This window comes from Ptiloglossa arizonensis, chromosome 11, assembly GCF_051014685.1.
Source record: "Ptiloglossa arizonensis isolate GNS036 chromosome 11, iyPtiAriz1_principal, whole genome shotgun sequence".
Classification (NCBI taxonomy): Eukaryota; Metazoa; Arthropoda; class Insecta; order Hymenoptera; family Colletidae; genus Ptiloglossa; species Ptiloglossa arizonensis.
In genome coordinates this window covers 16,764,011-16,790,006 of record NC_135058.1, presented here as the reverse complement: position 1 = coordinate 16,790,006, position 25,996 = coordinate 16,764,011, and the positions used below count along the sequence as shown (strand labels likewise).

At 33.5% G+C, this 25,996-nt stretch overlaps 2 protein-coding genes across 4 annotated transcripts; one reads left to right on the top strand and one right to left on the bottom strand.

The window, feature by feature from the left end:
• The first annotated feature begins 221 nt into the window (after positions 1–221).
• On the top strand, positions 222–25,380 carry LOC143152941 (uncharacterized). Of its 3 annotated transcripts, XM_076323593.1 has the most exons (21): positions 222–410; positions 684–984; positions 1,252–1,484; positions 1,710–1,902; positions 1,992–2,158; positions 2,361–2,556; positions 2,650–2,841; positions 2,953–3,071; positions 3,157–3,258; positions 3,366–3,602; positions 3,705–3,800; positions 4,113–4,342; positions 4,579–4,789; positions 4,875–4,990; positions 21,889–22,168; positions 23,011–23,208; positions 23,317–23,493; positions 23,679–23,881; positions 23,964–24,095; positions 24,194–24,286; positions 25,244–25,380. In XM_076323593.1, exons 1-21 carry the CDS (start codon positions 222–224, stop codon positions 25,296–25,298), a joined length of 3,720 nt encoding a protein of 1,239 aa, XP_076179708.1. In that variant the 3' UTR covers positions 25,299–25,380. The 3 variants fall into 3 exon arrangements, with proteins under 3 accessions (XP_076179708.1, XP_076179710.1, XP_076179711.1); XM_076323595.1 differs by lacking the exon at positions 3,157–3,258; XM_076323596.1 differs by lacking the exon at positions 24,194–24,286 and having other exon boundaries at positions 25,244–25,375.
• Positions 5,050–13,248, bottom strand: LOC143152947 (uncharacterized). Its single transcript, XM_076323605.1, has 5 exons — positions 13,100–13,248; positions 7,005–7,176; positions 6,681–6,874; positions 6,199–6,530; positions 5,050–6,120 (listed from the first exon to the last, which is right to left on the bottom strand). The coding sequence occupies exons 1-5, from the start codon at positions 13,111–13,113 to the stop codon at positions 5,417–5,419; spliced, it is 1,416 nt and encodes a 471-aa protein (XP_076179720.1). The 5' UTR covers positions 13,114–13,248; the 3' UTR covers positions 5,050–5,416.
• Positions 25,381–25,996: the final 616 nt, after the last annotated feature.

The following is a 25,996-nucleotide window of genomic DNA, read 5'->3' as shown; positions in this document are numbered from 1 at the left end:
ATCGTTTCTTCAAACGTAATATATTTGAAGAGTTTTATACTTATCAATTGTATATTAAAAAGTTATTTTAAAATCAGTTTTATATGAATGTACTTTTATGTACTTTTAAACGAAACTTTTAAGTATTATCTAAATATGAATGATAAAATAAAATAACTTAATATAAATATAGTAAGAGTTTGGAAAATAATATAAAGAAAGTATTTGTAAATTCTATGAAAATGAATACAGAAGATGATTTTAATGTAGCAGCTAGATATCGAACCATTCGCAAGCATTTAGATAGTTTAGGATATATGCATGCACTTTCTTTGGATGCTCTTCCTTTGATAGAAAAATTATTGGCTGATCTTATTCAAACGACTGAAAGTTTAAAGCATTTTAAAAGTATTGCTCAAGAAAATATTGAGGTACAGATATTTATAATTTAAGATTATTTTATTCTTAGATGTTAAATAATATAATGCATAACTTTAGATGCTATGCAAGTCCATAATTACGTCTTTTATTAAATTTGAATGCATACTTTTATAACATCCTTTATATAAAAAAAATTAGTATAGTGTTAATATTGTACTATATAATTAATTAAATGTGAGAAATGCTTTATTGAACAAAGGATTGCAAACTATAGGGATTTTGTTATATTTTTGCATAATTTATTGTCTTTAATGCATATGTAGGCACGTTCACAGTTGCAATTGACAGTCGATCCTTATAAATGTGATAATGTGAGACTGGTACAAGAATGCAATCAGCTTCATTTAGATTTGATAAAGGCAAAGGAATGTCATCAGAAGCAAATTAGAGACCTTAAGAAGGATATATATAAATTGGAGCACGAGTGTAATGATCTTCAACTGACATCTTCACGTAATATACATAGAATTAAAGAACTGGAGACTGAATCTTCTAAAAAGTCGAAAAAAATTCTGGAGCTCCAAGGAAAATGTTTAAAACCAACTATTAGAAATGTTGGATTAGGTAAATTGTTTTTATCCTTTTATGTGTTAATTACTTTTTCATACAATATTTATAAATATGAAAGTAAAAAATTTGTTTTTTTTCATGATTGAACTTAACCCTGAATAAATGATGAAGTATATTAATCTTCATATAGTGAATATCGTTAGAAAAGAATAAATATAATTTATATTTATATTTACAAAATGTACTATTAATGACACATTTAAAAAAATTGCTACATTTTGTATAAATAAGTTTAAATATTATTTGTTCTTCTTCTTGCAGCATCTAAAAAGCGTCCTTGTTACCCACTTCGAAGATCAATTCTAGAAAGTGAACCATTACCAAAATCAGGAGCTAAAACTAACCCATTGCCAAATTTAAGTGTAGTGGAACCAAAAGTTGTTGACTTATTAAGTATGGCAGATCATAAAATGAATTGTTTGACTCATGAGGTAACAAATTTAAAGGGGGAACTCTCATTACAAATCGACAATGTACAAACACTAAGAAGTCAGGTATATTACTGACAATTATATCTGCATGAATTTGTGGTGTCTGTGCTTGTATTCTGAAATGACTTAATTTCCACTCTGTTACATAATTTTGCTTATAACTACTAATGTGCAGTAATATATCTATAAGCAATAAGTGCATGCATATCTATTTAAACCTATAATTCTGTATATGTGTAAAATGAAAAAATGTATGAATATAAATATATTATAAAAATATCTTTGTAGTTAACAGCAAAGGAAAAAGAAATTATACGTTTAAAAAAAATGTTAGAAGGGGGTAGACCATATTCTGCAGTTTCTAAAGATTGTGCTTGTAAAAAAACAGAAAACAATTTTATAATGTCCACTGATAATGTTGCTGTTAATGAATTAAAGATTCTTCAACAAGAAAAGCTAGAATTAGAGCAGCAGTTGAAAGGTATCAATTTATTTTTTCTGACATATAAGATGATTAATATTTATATATTTATATGCATTATTTACGTCTATATTCTATATTCTGTATAGAAGCTTTAAATAAACAACACGATGCTATGTCCCAAGCACTTAAACTTGCTGATCGAAATGAGGAATTGGAAAAGGAATTAAAAGATATAGATCATATAGCTTTAGCTGTTGAGGCTGACTGCAATTCTGCAGTTAAAGAAAATAATAAAAGGGTTTCTAAACTTCAGGTAATCAATTTTTGAAATGTTTTTAAAAACTTAATTTGATGATTGAAAGCGATTGTTTTTGAATATTTTATTATGAAAGTTTTAAAGTTGAATTTTTATATTTGCAAGAATTTTCCCTTTTTAAGTTAGTAATTTCAGTAAGTTATGAATATGCTATATTTGCTTTATCACAAGTACTTTCATGTTATTTATTTTCACTTAGCAAAAGTTACAAGATGTAATGACACAAGTACATCTATTAGAAGGTGAATTGACTGTTGAGCATAGAGAAGTGCAGGAACTGAGAGCAGATCTTGAAGCTTGTAAGATGGAAAAACGTAACATTCAACGTAATTTGGAATCTACATTGGATGAAAAAAAACAAATGACGAATAGGATTAATGAACTAACAGTAATTGGTATGTAAAGTTTCTATATATGTCTTATAATTATTAAGTATAATTAAACACATTCCTTTTCATGGAAAAAATATTTGTTCAATAATTTTATAGAAAAGAATTTAAATGATGAGATAGAAAGATTGGCCAAAGAAAATGAGAAGCAAAGACAAGATATTATTCAGTTACAATATAGCAATAAACTGTTAAAGGAACAAATCCATACAAAGGAAATTTTACAAGACAGAGACGGTGCTGATTTAAGAAGTGGTAAAGAAAAGGGGAAAAAAAATGATTATAATAGAGGTAAGGAAGATAGAAATATATTAAAAATTGAACAATAACACATTCTATGTGAGATACGTAATGATACGTATTTCGTGAATTATCATAATATATTTTGGACTTATGTATCAGAACAAAATGGAATAGACATTCAAGAAGTATCTAAAGAGAGAGGTCATCAAAATGTAAATGATATTGGGTATGAAAGTATACTAAAACATTTGGATGAAAAAGAAACTCAAATACACAGTGTATGTATCATAATCTATATAATATATTTTTGTATACATATCATATTTAAACTAATTCAAATGTGCTACATCAAATTTACTTTAGTTAGAACAAGCAGTTGAACAAGTCAGGAGAGAAAGAGATTTCTACAAAGATGAGTGCAACAATATTAAAGATTATCATAGTGAAGTGATTAAAAAAGATCATGTATGATTTTTAGATTAAATTATTTTTTCAAAATTTATTTCATGAAGTTTGAATACTTTTAAAAATATGAAATTTTTGAATTTTAATTATTTTTCAATATGAAATAGGATGATTTGTGGGCACGGATTCGAGAATTAAAATGTCATTTAAGTGAAAAGGAAAATGCATTGGATGAGTTACAACGAGAAAAAAATGATCTGTGTCGTGAAAAAGTTAATTTGGAAACACACTTGCAAATGTACAAAACTGAACATAAAATGTCTCATCAACCACGTAAAGTGTGTAAACATGGTACTTCATGCAAGTGTTCTCCATCAACTATGAGAAACATTGGTAAATCAAAGGTAAAAAATAAAAACAGTTTTATGTAAAAATTGTTCAGTGTATAATCAACATCAAAATATTTATTTAATTAGGGAATAAAAAGAAAATAAATATTTTATTAGGGAATTATGGAACATTTGGAGCGTGAACGAGACATTGCACGAGCCGATGTTGAACGTTTAATAGAGGAACGTGATGCTTTGCGAGAAAGGTTGAAGGTAATTACATTATAATGGAGTATAATATTATTAGCATTCTCTATTAATCAGTGCAGTATAAGCTGTATTAACTCCATTGTACATGACATACTTGTTTAACGTAATAATTATTTAAGAACAAAAACGAAAGGAATAGAAATTAAAAATAATTCAATAGTGGAAACAAAATAAAGCATGTTATTACAAGTTTTTTATCATCAGTTGTTTCTTGTTAATATGATTAAAATTAATTAAACAGTTAATTTTATTGTTTGTTTTATATATTAAAGAAATGTGAACATTTTTATTTGTTACTGATTAATTATACATTAGATAGCTGCAGAAGCACATACGTCCGAACAACGACGTCTTAGAGAAAATTTAACGGAGGTAGAAACCCGTCTAAAACAGATAGAGAAAGAACGTCAAGATCTTTTACATACACAAGGAGCTCGGAGAGCAACAATAAATGGACTAGAGGATCAGTTACAAGACCTGCGAGAGGAGTTAAAACGCACTAAGCAAGAATTAGGAACTCAACGCACACAGTACTTTCAACTTCGGTATTTATTTTCCTTTGCTTTTTCTATAGAATTATGAATGTAGATGGATCGAGTACTTACATGTCCATTTATAATTGGAAAAAATATTAGAAACACTAAGTAGTATTATACTCAAATTGACTTTATATTACTAATTTTGTACATTCGTTAATGATCATAACATTGGACATTATAATACTCTATTAGTTAACTTTGCTGCGATGTAGTGGCCTCTTTAAATCTATAAATATATTTAGTGCTCTACAAGATCAAACTGATCAAGCACTGGGAGATGCTCAGAATCAATTAACACAATCAGAGTCTGAATTGAATAAGGCATTGGACCGCAATAGAACGATGGAGCGACAGCATTTACAGCTAGAAAATCAAGTAAAAGAATTACAGCAAGAAATTAATAATTACAAAGCTAATATGACGCATTTGGATCGTGAAAAGGATCAGTTATTGGTGAGTAATGTATGGTTCTTGAATTAAGAGAAAGCTTTATGGAATAAGTCAATCATAAGTAACACAATCAAGTAATGTTTGTCAGATGGTGCTAGATGAAAAGACAGAAAAAATAGCTGCTTTAGAAAGGGAAATAATGCTGAAAAATCAACATGTGATGGGAAGTGAGCAACAGATTCATGAACTCCAGCACAAAAATGAGTGAGTACCTTTTATGTTTACAAGGTATAACATATTATAGAAATTTATTATACTCTGGAAGTATTGCTATAAATTACATGTATTTACAAAATGATCGTCGAATATCAAATCTTATAAATGAAAATTTAAATTACAAGACTATAATGAAAATGGTAAAAGTAGGTTTACATAAGAGATCTCAAAGTATTTGAATAAAAGAAAACGTTTTAAAACGATAGGGATTTTTATATCTATAAGACATTAAATAAATAGGAATTCTTACGAAATTATCATGACAGTACACAAATATTAAAAGTATCTTACGCGCACTATTTGTACAATATTATTTACATATATTATTTAAAAACTTGGTCAATTTGGAAACCCACACAAACAGTTTGTTTTGTCACTAGCGTATACGAACGCGTATAGTTCAATTATTCTCACTTAAAAGTTTACCGACTTCACATTTTCGTTAAGAAACTTCGCTAAGCTTACTGCAGGTGGCTGACAACTACCTGGAGAAAGGAGATTGTTACTTTCTAATTCGGAAACTTCTGAACTTTCTGTGATTCTTTTGTATCCAGGTCTGCATTCACATCTAGCTCTGGGTTCTGATTCATCGTTTTTCCATAAGGTCGGTTTTGGCATTCTTCTTGCAACTAGCCATTCCCCTGCTGTGCATGGGCCTTGTGTATACAACTTGTAGCAAGTTTTATTTATGATTACCATTCCTGGTGTAGATTCACAGCTGTCATTGCCGTCTTCTGTACACCTTTCAGAATTCCTTAATGCATTGGTACATCCACACACTCCATTATAGCTAATTCCATCGATAGATGGCCTGACATTGTAATCATATAAAACAACTTGTCCACTTGGACACGGCCCTTTGGTTCCTATCTTATAACACGTTTTCTCTTGAGGAAAGTACAATCGCCCGCGTTTGCAGGGTGTGGGAATACAAGTTGTAGAATTTATTAACATGTGACCATATTCACAAGGTCCCCTTGTATAAAGCCTGTAGCAAAGTCCATTTTCATAGAGAACATAATCTAGTTTACAGACACACTTGGCTCGAATTATATCTCCATTCACTATTGTATTTGTTACGACAAATTGATGTCCTTTTAAGCATGGACCAATACCACCTAATGATGTATTAATAAACCATTAATATTGCAAAATTGAAAAACTGGACAACTATTCATTATATTTTGTTATCTCACCTAACTGGTAGCACTTTCCAGTCAGCTCATGATAATGAGGTAATTCAGAATGGCAGCCACACGTACCGCCTGGTAAAAATAATTCTCCAGGTTCTGTGCATGGACCTTTAGTGTAATGTTCGTGACAACCTCCTATGGCTCCTGGCCAGTGATATCTTCCAAGTTCACCTGTTGTCGAACAAGAACATATCGCCAATCCATCTTCATTCCTGGTTAGAATTTCACCTTTTGGACACGGCCCTTTACTAAATTTGGGGTAGCATTTGTCATCTCTAGGCCAATACACTTCTCCCTTTTCTGCACATGGTTCTGGATTACGGCAAACACCCCACCTTTAGTTGAAATAACAATATTCTTTTAGATAGGTACTCATATATTTAAAGTATAAAACTTTTAGCTATTCTTCATTTTAAGTATGAGAAATTATTTTAATTCTAGATAAGAATTTGTCAGATTTATTAGATTCAATGGCTTCATACTACCTAGACTTCCCAGATGTCTCTGATACTGGTGCAAAGAATTGTCCCTTTGAACAAGATGCCCTTGTGTATATCGAATGACAAAGAGCATCTCTTGGAGATTGTGCAGTTCCAGGTGGACATCTGCATTCCGCAACAGTTCCACCTCCACCCGCTGCTGGGCCTAGTTCCATTGTTTCTGGACATGGTGCCCCAATCTGTCACACATATTCATTGAGAATTCAATAGTTCACATCAATGGTAAAAGTGACCCAAAAAAAAGTTCTTCCTAAATTAGGTCTATTAAGAAAATGCCGTAGTCTCTAGAAAGAGAAATGCTACACCTGCCTGGAATATTTTGTAACACTTTCCATCCGGCGGCCAAAATAACAATTGCCAGCCACGTGGTTGGGCGGCGCAAGGATTACTCGAGGGATCTGCCCAAGGTGGACGCATGATTGCAGATCTGACGTTAATCACCGATGTGAACCAAATACCGATCAGCAAATTCCTTAAAGCGCTACGACACATTAGATAAATTTACATTTACTTAAAAATCAACAGTGTAATAATGATAAAATGGATCATTGTTCATTTAGGACTCTGCACTTCAGGTTTGTGATTCCATTAAGTAAAACCTGTACATCCAATCATAATCTAAAATTGCAAATTTGGTACTGTTCAGTAATCAGTGATACCTATCAATAACTTTTATTTTAAATAAATAATATTTTCTCAGTTATTAAACTAGTAAAGATGAATTGAACAATGTTTTAGGACGAGAAAGATCTATTTTAGACTCCTCTTAGTTTTATTAGATCTAAGAATCGGCAAAGAGCGATCGCAATAGAAAAAGTAGTCACGTATATACTCGTGTGTACGTATGTCAAGATCGAGGGTACGGTAGGGTAAAGCAAAAGCACGACAGAAATAAAATGACCATACTTTCACTGTTTCATTATGGCAATGGCATTGTCCCTGGTGGCAGGGCTCAAGATGACGATATGCATGTAGAATAAGAATATCGTCTTATACGAACGCTTCGCGACTTGCAAACTGAAAAAAAAAAACACTTTCCTCCTTTTTCTCTGTTTGACTTTGAGCATTCTAAACGACAATTGATTTTAAGCGGTATTCGGTGGCTCGTTTTACAGTATTGGTACATGAAAATCTTGTATCGTGTATTTTTGAGTGCATTATGTTAAAATTATGAAGAGTCCCTTTATAATTGAATAACGATGTGACTACAAATTATTATATACTAGACACAAATATTCAGTTTTAAATAAAAAGTGTCCTTTTAGATGCAAAATGTAAGAATAATAGTTTGGAAATTCGAACACAGAAGTATAGTCCAAAATAATTTCTAAATATTTGAGGATCATTTTACATCCGAGTAATTAAATAATTTCAAAATATAATTTTATTTTTTAATCTACCATTATTGAAAGAGTTACATCATTCAGTTTGTAAAACCGACAAAGTTACGTGTAAGTTTGATAATCTTTTTCGATCTAATATTCGAGTATTAAAATCGTTCAAAGTAATCGAGGTCACGTACTCAAGAGATTGCCTACACTCTTTATCAAAATTAAGGAAGTAATTAAGAATCTAAAGTACCTCGGCATTTAAATTCTAATAGTTGCCAGATAAGCTTTCTTCCACAACTTTCCACTGCAGTGGTGGAACAAGTTTTACAGATCGTTCACTAACATTTTATTAATTACGTTTTATCGTTTATCGCTCTTGTTTATAGACTCAGTTGCGCGTGTGAAATTACCCTATAATTATAATAATTTTAATTCTACAAATTGCTTCGTTTAAATTACTATTTGTTATCTATAGTGTTTACATTGGGTAGATAAAATATTACTGTAATTAAATCAATTTTCTTAAACACTTTACCACTTTTACATTCCGACATTGTTTAATGACCCAATTAGATCACTAAAAGGGCACTTTCTTTTATATTTAAGTTCAAATTAAATCTGGTTTTGACGAGTAATATCACGAGTTATATCATTATTAGTTAATTCTCAATTTTATAAAAAAAATTTTTATAGATTATTTGTAAGTTTCACTTCACATGATTTATGTAAGAATCTAAGAGTTCTAAATGTAATATTGTTTTGTTAATTGCTTATAGATATTATTTTTAATTTGAATTTATTCTTTATCCATAGACAATAATTTTTACATTTTGGGTATTCAAAATATTGTATTTATCTGTTTCTATGGATGTTTGTTTAGTACCTATTTAAAAGTCGAATCAAAACATTCACGAAAAATATACATTAGTATGAATTAACTCATGCTTTTTTCGTTTTGAACAAGATCGTTGAAGAAGATCACACGATTATTGAAGAGCTACCGCAGATTGCGGAATGTTGTGCTTCCTTTTCCACTGTAATGCTTGCTCTTCATTGTCAAACTAGTGTGACGAGTTGCGTAAATGAAAAGTGAGAGTGTTAGCTAGCGATGAACAAAACAAAACATACATTCGTGGTCCCCATACGTGTATCATCGTAAAATCAAAATCAAACTGTTTTCTCAACTATTTCTATATTTTATTAAATAATTAATTAAATTTCTTTACGTACAATGTTGGTACCAATGAAATTTGCATTTATTTAATAATTCATTGTAAATAACAGAACTTGTAATCAATTTGTATAAATCATGTGAAATGAAATTTACAACGGGTCTGAAAGTTGCTCGGCAAATTTATTATTGCAGGAGCATCGATCACGCAATAGTAAAAAATTTAAAGATTATAGAAATAAAGAAATAAACTCCGTTCCGAAAAATATACAGTTCTTGTGTAAGAATTTTTTCAGTTTTTTCTTAAAACTCTATCAGATCGTACTTGCACAAAATTGATGGGATTGTAACGCATAATTCAATTTAGAATCAAAATTCGAACGTATACGAATAAGATCTAAGATCACGCTTTACGAGAGCGTAATTTTATTCGCGATTATTATCGATAATAAGAAAGCCGCTTCTATAATGAATTAAAGCAGGAACCTGTTCCTTCTTCCCGGTTAATTGCTTTATCGTGACTGCGCCGTACGAAACAAAAAGTAAAAGTACCGCGTTGTCTGAACTAGAATTCGTACGAACAACAATACTTGTTTATCATCCCCGCGGTGGGTGTTCCTTAATTAATCACTCGTTGCACAATCGTCTAATTACCGGCTTTCCATGCCGACGGGAGCATATTGCGTCAGTACTTTCACGTTTACTGCATTTTAATCCACGGAATATCAAGATACACTGTTATTGCTCGGTCGCGATGTCTAATTCAAGAAGATTAAAGCGAGAAAGCAATGGCATTTGGAATCTGCATTTTGCCGAATAATTAATTCACAGTAGTGGTCGAAATGTAGATAAATTTTTTAAAAGATCAGTGAAAATGCAAAAAGATGTCCACTGCGTGTATAGAAAATTATTGTTTCTACATACAAGGTGTGGCATCTAAGTTGGCGACTACAAATTATTCTAACATTCATATCTGGATGAAAAAGCAAAAAAAGAGAAACTGATTATCTTACCGTATTTTCGTTTGAAACGTTTTTTTCGCAGAGCAAGTAATTTCTTAATAGTTTAAAATTATCGAGTTACAACCTGTACGTTTTACAGGTGTGCGATATAATTATTAAAAAAAGCATTCTTAACTATACGTAAAGCGTTTTAAATAATTATGAATAGCTCCACGCGTGCACATACCCACACGTGCTTTTCTAGGCAAACTCACGTCACGTGATGCACGCGCGAACATATCAAACGCATACCACGTGGTATACTAGTACATGTGCGCGCGTTACGGTCAATTCGGAAAGTGACTGTAGCGAAATGATGTTAGAACGATTATAACAAAAGTATATTGTATAGATTTTTATCGATAATTTACTAAGAAAAGAACGCGCAAACTCAGGGAGACGATCAAATAATCCGAATATGTCGATCCATCGGGTTGCATTTTGAAACCTTCTGCAATGAACAATTGAGCGTCAGAAACGCGTAGCTATGGTGACAAAGTTTGCAATAATGATGGCAGTATCCAGTACAAAATTATTAGTGTGGGTGATTAGGTCACCCTTTGCATCCTACATAGCGTGGTGTTCGTATCAGTTGACGGGGGACGTGTAAGGAAATCATTGGTGTTGCTTATTGCTGATAGAAGCAGCAATTATGAATTCAGCAGAAGTTTGCTCGCAGTGCTATATGGTTTACAAGGATGACAGACGAGACACTAGGTACGATTTCTTTTTCGTGTACCCTTCAATGAATATATTTATCATTGTTACTTGCATAAATGAGTCATAAATAGAGCGAATTGAGGAAAGGTACCAAGTATGTATATTATTTTTAATTCGAATTGTTTAGACAAAAGATTGAATATATTGACGAAACGAAATTTAGTATTTAATAACATCTAATCGTAAACCATTTTTTACTGTAGAAGTCAATTATTTTGAGCAATGTATTTACGTCTTTATGTATTACTGTAATTCATTGTTTCATTGTAGACTCAACACTGATGTAATTAGAAAATAAATGTCACGTATATTTCTTAATTTGTTACGTTACCCGAAGTAAACTGTCAAATGGTTCGTTTGTTGCATTCCATTTAAATTTGAATTACATTTCTCGTTTATTGCGTCGTCCGTCGCCTCTTCTTGGACTACTTTCCGACACATTCATCATTTTACACTTCTTTCACGTTCAGATTCCCTTTTAGTTTTTACGAGCGTTACGTAACGCGCTCTGTAATACGCGATAAAAATCGAAAGCATTGTGTCATTAGCAAGTCATATTATTATGGAGTCTATGTTGGTATAGCCACGGTGTTTCCTCAAGCAACGCGACTTAATGCCACGATACACTTCGTAGGCATGTATCTGCGGAAAAAATCGCCGTAATTCGTTTAACTTCGTGCTTTCATTGCCAACTCGCTTTCTCCCTATTCCCGCGACTAAAGTGTAGTGATTAGTTGTCGTACGTCTTGTTATCCGAATATGGCTGCTCAACATCGACAAAAACATTTATAAATATTTAAGGTGTCAATGATACGCGATTTAAAAGTCTTCCAAATGTTGACAACGATCATAAATATTTCGCTTATAGTTTATCGAATAGTTAGAACAATTGGAAAATTGGCATTACGAAAGTTACTCGTACTATGCAAACTAAACGTTTAGGAAAAAGAATATATGTGTAACATTTTTTAACTTTTTTATTCGAGATTAGAGATTAATTCAGTCAGTGTCTGAATTTTTTAAAATAGTATAAAATAATATATTTGGTCAGTTTATGTAATGTTAATTAGATAATTTGATTGAGAGGTAGTTTCAAAAATGTCTTACATGTATTGCCTAGAATAGAAGATTATCTACTCGAATACCGTCTTCTATTTATGATATGCTACATAATTAAAATCTACTCAAGGTCACTTATTCCAATAATGCACTTCTAAATCGCTTATTTAAGTAAAATCTTTTATCAGAAGGATCTGCTTAAATAAGAAATTACTTATTTGAATAAGATCTCACGTTAAATACAGTAATTACTTTTGAAGATTGAATACTTCTGGAGTGGGAATTATACAAGGAGATGTAATAATCGAACATTGTGAAGAAACAGACTGATGTGTAATCTTAGTAAAGAATCTATTGTAAAGATCACGTCGTGACATTTGTAATGGAGAAACAGTTTAACCTTTTGAAATTAATCATTGCATTATACAAGAGTTGTACGTAGATAACTTTTACCATTTAATCAAAATAGCATCAATTGTTTGCAATAATTGAAACGTTCAGAAAGAAGTTTTTCCGACGAACCAGAGCAGGTTTACGCGAAATCGAAATTTTACAATGCATTATTCTGGGAAAGTAACGAACGCTGCCATTTAAGAAGTACAGGAAGGAATAATCGAATTCCTTGGTAGCAGTTTATGGTGAGTTCGGTTTTTTAATTGCACCATAACGTTTTCTTGTCGTTACATTAGGATTCGAAGCAAATTCATTTTCAAAATACCATCTCAACTGATATCAATAATGACATTAGACGATTTCATGTAATTGTTGTACCTTATGAAATAAAAATAATAATAGCATACTGAGCAAAAATTTAAAAGAAATGGATTTTTTCTTATTAGTGTCGATAACAAAAAATTTGAACATGTAAGAAAATTATTCATTATTTTTCTCTAGTTTTCTATGGATTAAATTCATCGACTAATTACGATTTGCTTATTCTTATTGATTAAATATTTTTCATTGTTTCTATTATTTCTTTTTATATGTTCTCGAAAATTTTTCATTCAATTACTATAATTGTTACACATGTTTCTAATTTAACGATTAGCGAAGAGAAGGATAGAATAATAAAATCGGTAAAATGCTGTACTTAAAAACGATATTTCTCATCGTTCGACTTACAACGAGGTTTGCATGGTGAGAAATTTTTGGAGCAAGGGTCGGTCACAAGTTATCACATCACAGATTCACTCTTGTTCACCCTGTCCTTTTATCGTGACCGTTTGACATCCTGTGCATTGGAACAAGGTATGCCGAACGAAAACGATGGTGTCGGCTTGGCCACCGCGGCGAGACTGAAACATCGACTTCGAATCGCCTCTACGGCTTCGCGGCTGTTACCTAACTCTTCCTCGAGACAAGAATCAAATCTCTTAGCTCACCATTCATGAGCAAAACAAGCATTTTTTAATAGTTTAGAGTAGCGTCGATAATTCTATTAGACAAATCGGGGCCGTACAGTTCTACTCGAACAGCGCTCCTTACCCCCGTTTGAAGATCAGAGAAGTTTTTAATTACCGCAGTACTACCATCATTCGAATTTTCCACTACTCAGACGTAAGATCGCCAGATACGAACCTTTGGTTCGTGGTAAAAGAAAAAAATACATTTTTTAATAATATTGTTTCGTTATCATAATGTTGTTCCATACGATTACATTTTCATTGAAAAAGGAACTAAAAATGAACTCAAACATCATACAACACCGATTTCTATTAAAAGTATTCTATAAGTGGGATATTGCATACCAAGAAGACGTCCATTAGTAATCCTATTCGTATCTTCTGTTATCCAAACACAATATGTCAATGTAAAAGAATGGTTCCCAAACTTTCTCGATCCACTACCCCGTTAGGTTCACGAATTGATCTCCAGTGGCACCGAATTTATAAAAATAATATTACGATAGATCGAAAATGAGTTTAATTCATCTCTATTAGCTATATAGAAAAATGGGAGAAAATATTCTACTTCTACAGAATTCTTCGATGAGGTCGATAGATCGATCATACGTGTTCAATAATTAGATTGGATATTCAACTCCGTGACTTTGCTCTTTGTTACCTAACTTTCTAAAGATAAGGATCTTCGATTTCAGCTTTTGTTGCTTTTTTTGGTAATTTAATTTGCTTCTGGACAATTAGGCAGCAGAGTATTTATCCGTGTACCACGAAAATACCACGTGGAGTATACACGAATAATTTGTAATTTCACTAATAATACAAACTTAATGGCTAGATGCTTAAATGTAATCTCAGATTGTAAACAAATTAAGTGTTCGCAGTGCAAAAGTTGTACGATTTAAATATTCAGTTTTCACGAAGCCAGATGAATAAAATATTCCGTGTGAAACCCTTTTGTGAATTTAATTATAGGTAACTTATCAACTACAAGTTGTTCTTCGAAGCGAACAATCCTATTGCACACGGTCGTCAAAGTTGCACTTTTTAACCAACGTTTAAAATACGAATCGTCAACTTCGATCGTACGCATTCAGTTGCAAAATATACAATAATATCGCGCGCGATACCGTGCTACACACCCAGCAGAAACAACGTCGAATGCTTTTCCGAACGCAAACGTTTGCGCCTCCGGATATAGAAATTGCCTAAAAACGGGAATGGTTGGCGCGATATCGTGTATCCGGCTCGGTATCTCGAGAAATGTTAAATCCTGCGAATAGTTCCACCAAAAGGACGAGAAAGAGCAACAAGTATCGCGCGTAGGCTGTTGTAACATTCGATACACAACGGGGAATGAAATCACGCCCGAATGTTTCCCAATCTCATTGGAATCCGCTCGATCTAGCCGGGACGATCTTCAGCTCTATTTTACATTTCCAATTGGACCCTGTACGAGACGGTGAATACGTTCCATATCGTACGAAATGTATTGGGCTGTTCGGAAAGTGATTTCGTTTTTTTGAAACACGATTTTTTTAGAGTGTATACTATATAGCTCGTAATAAATACGAAACGTTTGGTACGAAAGGAAAAATGAAAGTTTATCCGTAACGTTGGAGTAATAAAATATCTTTCGTTTCATTTTAACCCAACCCAAGATTTTGATCATTTTTTACCGTCTTATAGAAAGGTTTTCGTAACACTTTTACCGCGCTATGGGGGATTGCACATAATCTCTGTGACGTTTTAATGTTCTTCTCTCAATCGGTTTGAATCTACCCTTCTTAGAAGTGGATCGTGAATTTCCTTGAAAATTCCCAGTTATGAAAGAATTGGCGCAATCGTTGGAGACTTTCGTTGACCGACCTCCGAAAGGTCGTCGCGGTGGTGATCTTCCGCCAATGGAAAGGGGTATTGCGCTCGTTGGATCACTCTTTCGTTACGGATTATTGCATAATTCCGAAAGAACTTAGCCTCCAGGCGGATCCGGTAACGGGAAGCGCATAATCGTTCTTGACGTCAGATGTTTCTCACGTATAGTACCGACCCTCTTACACGCTTGTTCTCGACCAAACGTCCCGATGGAAAGAAGGTCCAGGATCTTTAACATTTAGAAGTTATCTTGGCGTTTGAAAATTCCACTGGAACGGAGTTAGGGAATTAATTGTACACGTTAGTCGATAGGTTAATTGAGAAAATCATAATCATGGAAGTAATGTTGATTCAGTCGGATAAACATTTCAAACAACGTAAGATAAGTAGAGGTTCGATGAATAATTCGAATAACGATCGAAAATTTATTTATTTAAAATTTCGATTCGAATAACATTTTGCCTACAAGTAATCTTATTTCGTATTTGCTTCGTTCGATGCGAGTGACCGCTTAAGAAATCGGAAACATTTTAGAATCGAATTGTAAAATTTTGTACAAAGAATTAAAAGGGATCGGTCTCACTGATTACATTTGACAATAGGAACGAACCCGCTATATGCAACAAACGGCGCACGTGGTGTAGAACGTGTTAAGACAAAGGAATAATATTACTCGAGGGAGAACACGTGGAACTACAAGGTGATTTGAAGTTCACGAAATCGTTCACCTGACAAAGTGCATCGCCCTAAGCACACACGAGCTCTGTTGGTATATATGTATCTACTATATACCGATGATCGCGGTCAGAATTCTATCTATAGTTTCCGATGTCAAAACGAACGCCCTTTTAGAGGTGCCGTTCACCTTTACCGTTACAGGTAAAGGGCATTGCACGGTTCCTCGAAATGCAGGGAACGTCAGCACGTGAGAGGCACTCGCAACAGAATGCAGAGGAAGAACCGTTGTAATCTCTCTCTCTCTCTCTCTCTCTCTCTCTCTCTCTCTCTCTCTCTCTCTCTCTCTCTCTCTCTCTCTCTCTCTCTCTCTCTCTCTCTCTCTCTCTCGACTTCTACAGATTACGTGATCTCTCTGAAACGGATCTCGCTACTGCTCCGAATCTCGACATAACAGCTACTTTTCAGCCTCTTTGTGCGTCAGATGCTATGCAATAACTGCAACTGGTTATTCCCCAGACGTTGGTTCCTAAAACGTTCACTTTGATTCTCGATTCTTTGGGTGGAATCACAATGGCGAATACTCGTCTCTAAGAGTGTTGTATTTGATTCGTTGTAGGGAGGTGAATTTGTGATTCTTTTGAAAATTTCCTACGATTACAAGTAATAAATTAATTTGGCATCAAGTGTAGTTATATACTTTGTCGTATAAAGTGTGTCTTAGTCCTGTTTTACCTCAAAAGTAAAATCCTCGCTAGTTTGGCTAAAAGATACAGTTCTCGTACTATGATAATATTGAATATAAAATATTGATAGAAACTTATTACAGACCAAGTCGTATTGGACCTTTCGTTCCTTTCGATTGCATTGCTATTCCAGGTCTGCCCTTTCTCGTATTTTCTATCCCCGTCCTTTCTCGTCGCGATCTTTTCGATTTCTTTTCTGAAATCGCACATGCCGTTGATTAAAAAATATATATATATATTTTATTCGTTTCTTTTTTATCGAGATCGAATAACCGTACCCGTAACAGTTGTACACGCATAAACGACTAATTAACTCTGCCGATCTGTTCAGATTTTCTTTGACTTGACATGTAGCACACCTGGCGTAAACCAAAAATTGTCTACCTTATCGTATACGCACAAAAGGTATCAGGTGGGTACCGACTTCTTATTGGTAGAATGTGCATCATCAATCTTATTCTACCCAATTAGCGATATAAACGCCATTAATCGTCTTTCGTTGCATTTGTGGTAGCGTGAACGAGGTATACTAAATTTACTTACATCGAACGTGTAATGATTGACACTGAAAATATTTTGTGGAGAAAAATTATTCGTATCGCGAAAAAAAAGAAACATATACGTGTATATATATAAATGTTCATTCCGAGGTCGATGTCGCGGCTAGATTTCTTTGAAAGAACAAAATTACTGTTGCAACGCTCGTGTAAGTTGTCCGAATGGAATTCGAAATCTTCAAGACGCGAACGGACGATTGCAGTTGTGGGATTCTTGGACACGTAATATAACCGCGGAGCCCACGCGAACGGGCTTCTATCGCGGCATCGATTTCAGGGACATTCTTTAGAACGAACGAGAATGAAAGTATGTCTTGCTCAATGACGGAACGAAACGGACGTACATTGACCTTCGCTGACGCATTAAAACCTTGAATTCGGTTCTGCCGAAACAAACAAATTAATAACGTTTTCGACTCTACTATTTCAATCCTGAACACATTTTAAAACTCGGTTGAAGTACAGCTTTAAAATTTGATCGGGTCTGAAAAGTTGTGGCTAAGGACGTTATTGGTAAAATATAATTTATTCGTATTTCTTCCAATTTTTCATCTATTTTTCTTGAGTCGAAGTACCAAGCCATATTTGATAAGTTATCTATTAATTTTGAAAATCGATTTAAGGTCACTTTACATCCGTCCGATATTATTCCGCGTGCCGTTAAAGTAGCATAAACGAGATTCAAACGACTCGAAAATTAAAATACGCGTATAGAAGAACTCCAAAGGTTGGCCCCTGAAATTCCAAGAAGAGGCCTAAAAAGTATGCGACGGACACTGTGGGAAATTTTCCTAAGCAAATTGAATATGCACGTAAATTCTTTTCGCTTCCAAGGATAAAATTAACAACGATAGGCAAGGAGAATAAATTACTTAAATTTACGATCTTGGCAAGAGATACGAGACGTATACAATTTTCTACAATTGAACGAGAAAAATAAAAAAAGGAATTTATCGATATATAAACACTCGCAATTGCGGAGGACCGAAAGGTGACGTAAGGGATGATGAAAAAGTGGAAGAAGAGATGTCTTTTCGATTCGAATCGAAGTACGGTCAAAGATGAAAATATTTTTAATTTTCGTTTCTTTCTTCGGAATCGTTTAAAAAAGCGAGTTCTGTGGACCAATTTGCATTTAACTGTGTTGTGTGCGCGTTGAACGAACGTAACTGTAAATTGAAGGTTTCTATAGTTGATTTATGGTTATGAAAGTATAGGTCGCGAAGAAAATGAGTGAACTCTTACTGCAATTAAACGCAGAGGAAATGGATACCGATGAACTTCCGCAGTGATTCCATCGATACATGTGTCGTGTGTGAAAACTTATATTTATATAAATCCGCATTTTCTTCTTTTAAAGTTGTACACCGTTCCATTTACCATTTCGAGCGGAAGTTGCCTTTCGATCTTCGTATTATTTATCGCAAATTTAATCGACGAGACGTCTGTGCGAAAGTTTGACATAAAAATGACGTATGTCCCGGAAGAGTAAAAGTGGAGATAAAAAAAAATGCAATAAAATTTGGAGATTATATGATTGTATGGACGAGATGGAGAACAACTCGGTCCAAGTGATTAATAATTAACGTATTGGATAGAGAGGAGAATTGAAGAAATAAGTTTTAGAAATTTGTAATACGATAATCGATATTCAGGGATCTATTATAGTGCTCGGAATAAGTAGAAGTCCGGCTAGGCGAATAACTTTATTGGACACTTAGGCATCCGGTACTTCGAAAGCTGCAAGTCCTATAGTCGAGTAAATATCAACTGACCACTCAAGGCTGCTAAGGTGTGCCATTCACCGTATCGTTTGCCTACTCTCACCCTCGACACTTTAACTCTCGTCTTAACTCTCTAAAAAATGTTTGTCGTGTGTTAGAACAGTTTTGAAACGTTTGTTAAGTCATAATATATTCTATATAATATTAATCTTCTTAATACACTCTAATAACCTTAATATATTCTAAAGTTAATTTAATCTTCAAAATATATCAATCGATAGACGATATAACCGACCGAAACGATAAATTTCCTTCGTTAGTTGTGTTTGGATTAATTTTTAAAACAAATTAAGATTTGATCAACTACTCTGTGAACAAATATTTAATTTAATGGTTGATTCGTTGAACGCTAAAAATTATTTATGATGCACGAATAGGTATCGTTTCTGGCATGATTCACTGCCAAGGAAGTGGTTCGCAACTGTTGTGCTAAAAAATGAAACGTGATATTGTACCAATTTCATAATCGTAAATTAGCAATCAAGAAGGGAATGGTGATCAAAGTATAAAAGAGATTTACGAAGAATGCATATTCCGAGTAATATGACACGAACGATATTACCATTGTAGTAATCGTACGACAACAATACAAACTTCGCCACGTTAGAGAGCGCTCTGCCCAACCCAAACACGTTGCCTTTTATGACATTTGTCCTCTCTCGCTCTAATGCCGAGAAGTCAACTTTCATTCTGTGAATGCAAATACCATGGAAAAAGCGAGAAAGATTAATCGAGACGATAAAGTAAGCAAGACAAACGGATCGATTCACGTGATCAATGTTTACGGTAGCTCGTGTGCATGCTCTTTCTATCCGCATGTACAAGATCGTGTTGCGTTTGAAATCTTCCGCGTTGAAACACGTATGCATTTCAATGGTAACATGTGACAGTTTAACTTAGGTTAGCAACCTCTGGAATCCATTATCGTAATTACGATATTTGCGATACTATCTGTGAAAAAGTTGAAAAGTATTTTTTTTTTTTTTTTTTTTTTTTTTTTGAAGAAACAGCAGATTTTGTTTGATGATCTCGCTATAAATATACGTTGATTTGTCAGTGTCATAAAACTATGCAGCACAAGTATATACAAAGTTTTACGATACGTTATTCTTCGACGTACAATCGTATTCGATTTTTTAAATGTTTATCGTTTGCTGATAATGATCAGGAATGTAAGGATACCATTAATTCAAAATCATTCGTTGCGCAATCTAACGTATTAAATTAGAATTAAAAGAGGTATTCTTCTCATCGCGTTTCTTTGCGGGTCCGTGACACCATTCCAGTCGTTATCATACAGTAGTAATCGATTCTTAACGTCGTGTTTCTTAGAGTACTATGTTACCGACGTTTTCAATTCAACTTGTATACTTGAAAAGAGATTAGTTTCGTTACGATTACGTGCCATTGTATACACATAACCAGTTAAACGACTTTAAACATCTAAGATTTGAATTTAATTGTCTTTACTTTGCATATTTAATAAAAAGGGGGCTATATTCGTAACTACGATACTATAATCCAACTTGAAAATACTGACGTTAACAAAAATTATATAAAAGAATCGTTTAAACTCGAGAATTACAAATTTACTTTCGACGTATTTACAAGCCAGACGTACTTTTAATATGTTTGCAGTCTTCTAACAATTTGCGGTAGTCTCGAGGTTATTTTCACTTTCGTATAGAGGAAAAGACAGCATCGGATGGATACGAACCATCGTCGGAAGCTGCAGACGCTGAGAAAGGACGTCGAGATGAGAGAAAGTCGTCTGTTCAGTCTACGGGTCGAAGAGACTTTTTTCTTCTTAAATCGCGGCAACTATGCGCCCGCGCGTTACCTCGCTTACGTAATGCGCAAACGCGTAATCGAGACACGAACGATCGATGATCGATTACAGTGCATCTTTTCGAACTTTATCAAAAATTTCTCTTTTAATTTAATTAAATCTTTTAAAATTAGATTCCAAAACTGGAAATGTATTTATCAATCCGAGTGGAGGAATGTAATTTATCGAAAAACATATGTAACGATAGTGTTGCACATTACGTATCCAATGTGTATGTTAAATTTTGGGATATCGGTTTGATCGGTAATTTGTCGACGATTAAATAATCATTTGTTTCAAAATTATCATTGGTTTTCTACACGATTTTTCTTTTCTATTGTTACGTATTCAGCTTTTAGTACCTAATAACGTTGTTTTCGAGGATACGTGATCGACAAACGAAACGAAATCTGGCTACGTAAATATATTTTCGAGAACGTATTAAGCAACTTTGGCACGATAGGTACCTAATTCGTCGACGTTCGTGCTGCCCTTGTCCTCTTTTGAGAACGACACTTGCGCCACGAGGGATGAGTGTACGATTCGCACAATCGAATAGACATGGATTAAATATTAATACTATGATGTAGCGTTCCACTGGGCTCGTTGAAAAAGTTTCCACTCCTGTGTAACCTTTGGAAATATCCATTTATGTTTGACGCAAGCTACGTGACTCCTTTGCTTGAGAAATACGAAATTATCATTTAGATGCTTTTTGAAAATGACTTTCTTTATTATCATATTTTGAAATTTGTTCAATTTAACGTACTTTTCGAAATATACATGATTGTTTATGAATTAAAATGAGACATTCTGTAGAGACTAACACGAAAATGAAGAGTTATATTATCGTGTAATCTCAAATATGTAATTCAACTATAGAAACAAATTGAATAGTTTAAAATTTTTTAACAAATTATTTCACTGTTTATTTTTTAAAATAGTAATTATCAAATTAATCGTTAAATGTTGGCGTTGCCAAAGAATTTCAATTTTTATTATGCAATATTTTCTTTAAGATGAGTAATTTTTTTTTTTATCGACAGAATATGCATCGACCAGAGCGCAAATCAGGAAAGGCAACTGAGGTCGATGCAACTGGAAATAGAGAATCTCCAGCGACAGTTGCAATCGTCTACCTACGATCGAGAGAATGCCATTCAGGAAAATCGGAGAATTCAAGACGATTTGGCCGCGGTCACTTGCGAAGTGAGAAACATGCAACGCGAATTAGACGCATCTCACGCAGAGTCCTACGATTTGAAAAAGCAACTGCAAACTTATGTTAGCGAGGTGCGCCGGTTCGAGGAATTGCTCAACAGAAAGGTGGTTTTAATTCTACGAACTATTTGATTTATTCAAACGTAATAATATTATAGCGTGTTCAGAATGATCCATGTAACTGGCTCGAGCTGTGTTATTGAAACTGTCTGAAATAGAAAAAACATCTGTTTCTATTTCAAACTATTTCATACAGGACGTACAGGTGTTTTTTGTAATAATCGTATTACTTGCAAAATAATTTGCATGAATTCATCCTTTGAAATGATATCAAACTTTAAATGGATATTTATCTTTTTCAGGGTAAAAGTAGAGTGAAGCAATGTCAAAACGGTGTTAAATGATAAGAGACAGAAGGAAACGCAACAGGATTTACCTTTTAAACAATCCAAGGTCACAGTAAAGGAGAAGTCCTCGAACAGAGGAGAATGAAAGTGTTTCTAACTCTACAATGTTTATTTGTAAGACATGTTCTAGGTTTATATCAATAACTTTCAAACATGGTTCACTTCTTCCCTGTGGCCTTGACTTGTTTGAAGGTGACTGTATGTATAGTCTCTAGACTAGACTCCATTGTATGCATAGACTTATTGAATTACTTTTCCCTTGATTTACTTTCATAGCACTGAACAAGCATGTAACATTCTATACATGAAATGTGAAGTGACCTTGAAATAACCTTGAAGAAATTTCTCCTTGCTAATCTAATTTTTATATAACCTTTCTGATCTTTCCCTACTCTTTGTGCGATGCCTATTCGTGAAATTCCCTGTTGAAAGAGAGGGAGAGGGAGTAATTGTTTCTTCTAATATCTATAATATCACAGTAGAATGCAGTACTGTTCTCTCTGGTCTAATGCACGTTGTAAAGCTATCAATCATTTGCAGGAAAATGAGAGATCTGAGATGCTAAATCACTTTAGAAGAATGAGTTTGGAGACAACAGTTTTGGAGAACAACAACCACAGCTTGGAGTCCGAAGCAGCCGAGGCAAAGGGAGCACTCCAATCAGCTAAAGACCGATTGTTAGATATGGACCGACAATTAGCTGATAAAGATAGTTTGATTAGAGGCTATGAAGCACAGGTTTGTTGCTATAACGTGTTATAAAAGTTGTTTGAAATCTAGTGAAAATTTTGTAATAAATTTATATTTTTCCGAAAAAAGAATGTTCAATCTTATTTTCTTCATTAGATCAGTGAATTGACTCAAAGTGTTGCCAGCATGGAAACGCAGTTATGTCAACAAGGGAAACAGAGACATAGGGCAGAATCTGATTTAACTGCAGTTAGAGATCTCTGTGTAAAACTGGATCATGAAAAAGACATACTTATGCATCAGCTTAATGATAAAGATTCACTTAAATCACAGGTAAATATCGACTAAATATCTACAGATAATTGTACGTATTCTGATAAGCATTTCTAGTTGATATAACTGTTTAATCTACAAAAATATTTTGACGTAAGAAAAAAGATCTGAAATATCTAAATAATTTATGTATAATGAACAAGTAAGTAAAAGGAATAATTTGGTAATGTTTTGATTTTGTTTAGTATGATATGCAGATAACCAAATTAAAAACAGACCAAACTATACTTCAGGATCAAATAAACAGAGATCGTGTGACAGTGGAACGCCTAGAAATGCTTCTGAATCAAGCGAGACAAGAATCCATAACCATGCAAACTAACAATCAGGAGCTTCAAAACGAAATATCCAGATTGAAGCAGAATATGTCAGAACTGCAAAATAAATTGTAAGGGACAGTTATTCAGCTCTTGTAGCATTTAATTTAGCGTGTTTAGAGATTCATTTTTTCTTTTACTTCAATCTTACAGATCCTCAGAATCGACGAAACTCCGGCAATATCAAACTCAAGCGGCTGAATATTGTAAACAGATTAGTGAACTTCGTAGGCAAGTAACGAATGAGAGATTCGATCGTGCGAGAAAAGATGAAGAAAATCGCAGGTATATTTTGTAAATCTATTTGCTGTTTGTAATTCGAATTTTTTATGGACAGAATTTGAAACCATACTATTTGAATAATTGTAATCGCATTTTGTTAGACATCTAGAAGGCACTGCTGATCCAATCCTGCAAACCACACCTCCACCTTCTAATAACCGAACTCCTAATGGATCCAATGATACCACACACAGGTAGCAAAATTTTGAATACACTAGTAATAAACTTAGATGCAGAGGTGGATTTATTTTGATCATATTGCTATACTCTTGTTTCGTATCCAAGTATTCTATCTCACACTGTATAGAGAGAGTCAACAATTGACATAATAATATTTAAAAAACTATGGAAATAGAAGGAACATTTCAGGTTTTCTTTTCATTGTTATAATTACAAAAAAATTAAAATGATAATAGTCAGTGGACTCCAGGACGCTTATTTTTTTGTAACAAATGCTCCAAATTTTGTTCTTTGAAATAATGCTCTTTACTAAAAAAAAACTTTAGTAAAAAAGTAGTGCTTAGAACGTGTCTTCCAAGGTCTTGGAAGGATTAATTCAATTCAGAAACCCAACGAATTACTTTCCGCCTCTGCGTTATTGTATTCTCTTGTATTTCATAATTGACGAAAGAAATTAAACTTGCCAGGCAAGTAGACTGGCTGAAGAAACCTTATACCGCGATTCCCCAATACTCCCGAATATTTAGCCCTGTGCGATCAGTAAACGAGCAACATTCCTTTCCATTGGATTGCAAGTGTTTGCCTTCGAAAAATGCTTTACACAGTGCATCTTCAAACCGATTGCCACGCGTGTCCTCTGTCTCGATCAACCATGCAGACATCACAAGGCAGGATAGATTTGAGAACACTAACAGACATTCGAAACCTTTATAATCTCATAATAAACTATTTTGTACACATCGTATAACAGTTTGTCGGGTTGCAGTTTTAATACGAAAATTTTTTTTACACAAAATAATAAATAAATTTTCACGTAATACGCGTTGTTGAACTTGAACATTGATTTCGTAATAACTTAATGATAAAACAGTAACCTTCTTTGTCGGCATAGCTCGCTATAATTTATATAATTTATAAAATAATTTTTGTTTCGTTTCCACGCGATTGAGATTCCTTTTCTTTATTTGCAGGTCTTTAAATTCAACACCCGACAGTTTTAATGTAGATTTAAACGTGGTTATATAAAAATATCGCTTAACGATATTTATCCTAATCGACAGATATTTACAGAACGAAAGAAATGAAGAGTACGATGATATGACTAACAGCACCTACAGATATAGTAGCTACCCAAAAGATGTTCACCACGATGGCCCTTGTACTAATATAATATTACAATCAGACTGTATGATGCGGTCAAATCAATATAACTATTCGCAAAAGGAAATTACTCAAAATGAGAATAAAACAGTATTGATAAATAATGAAAATATAATTACAACCGATCTAAGAGCATCTCATGCATCATGTTTGAATTCATTTAATAAGAGGCATGATAACGTTGGCTTTATCACAGAAAATCGTTACAATATGACATTGCCAGTAAGAAGACAATGTGAAGTAAAATATGATCAAGACAATGAAAAATTGACCTTTAATCAAATTTCACAAATTGCGGATTCTAGTAATGCATTGCTACCTTTTTATTTTATTAATTTCGATAAAATATCAAACACTAATAAAACGCAAACTTTATTTGATTCAGCTAGAAGGAAATTGACATATTATACAAAAGACAGAGCAGCTGTAAAACAAATGATAATTTTAAACAGAGAAACTACAAAACCTGCAACTTTAGTTGGTAAAACTAAAACTAAAACATTTGTCAATGTAAATAAATATCAAGTTGAAAACTCTGTGAAATCTTGTAAGGAATTGTTCCG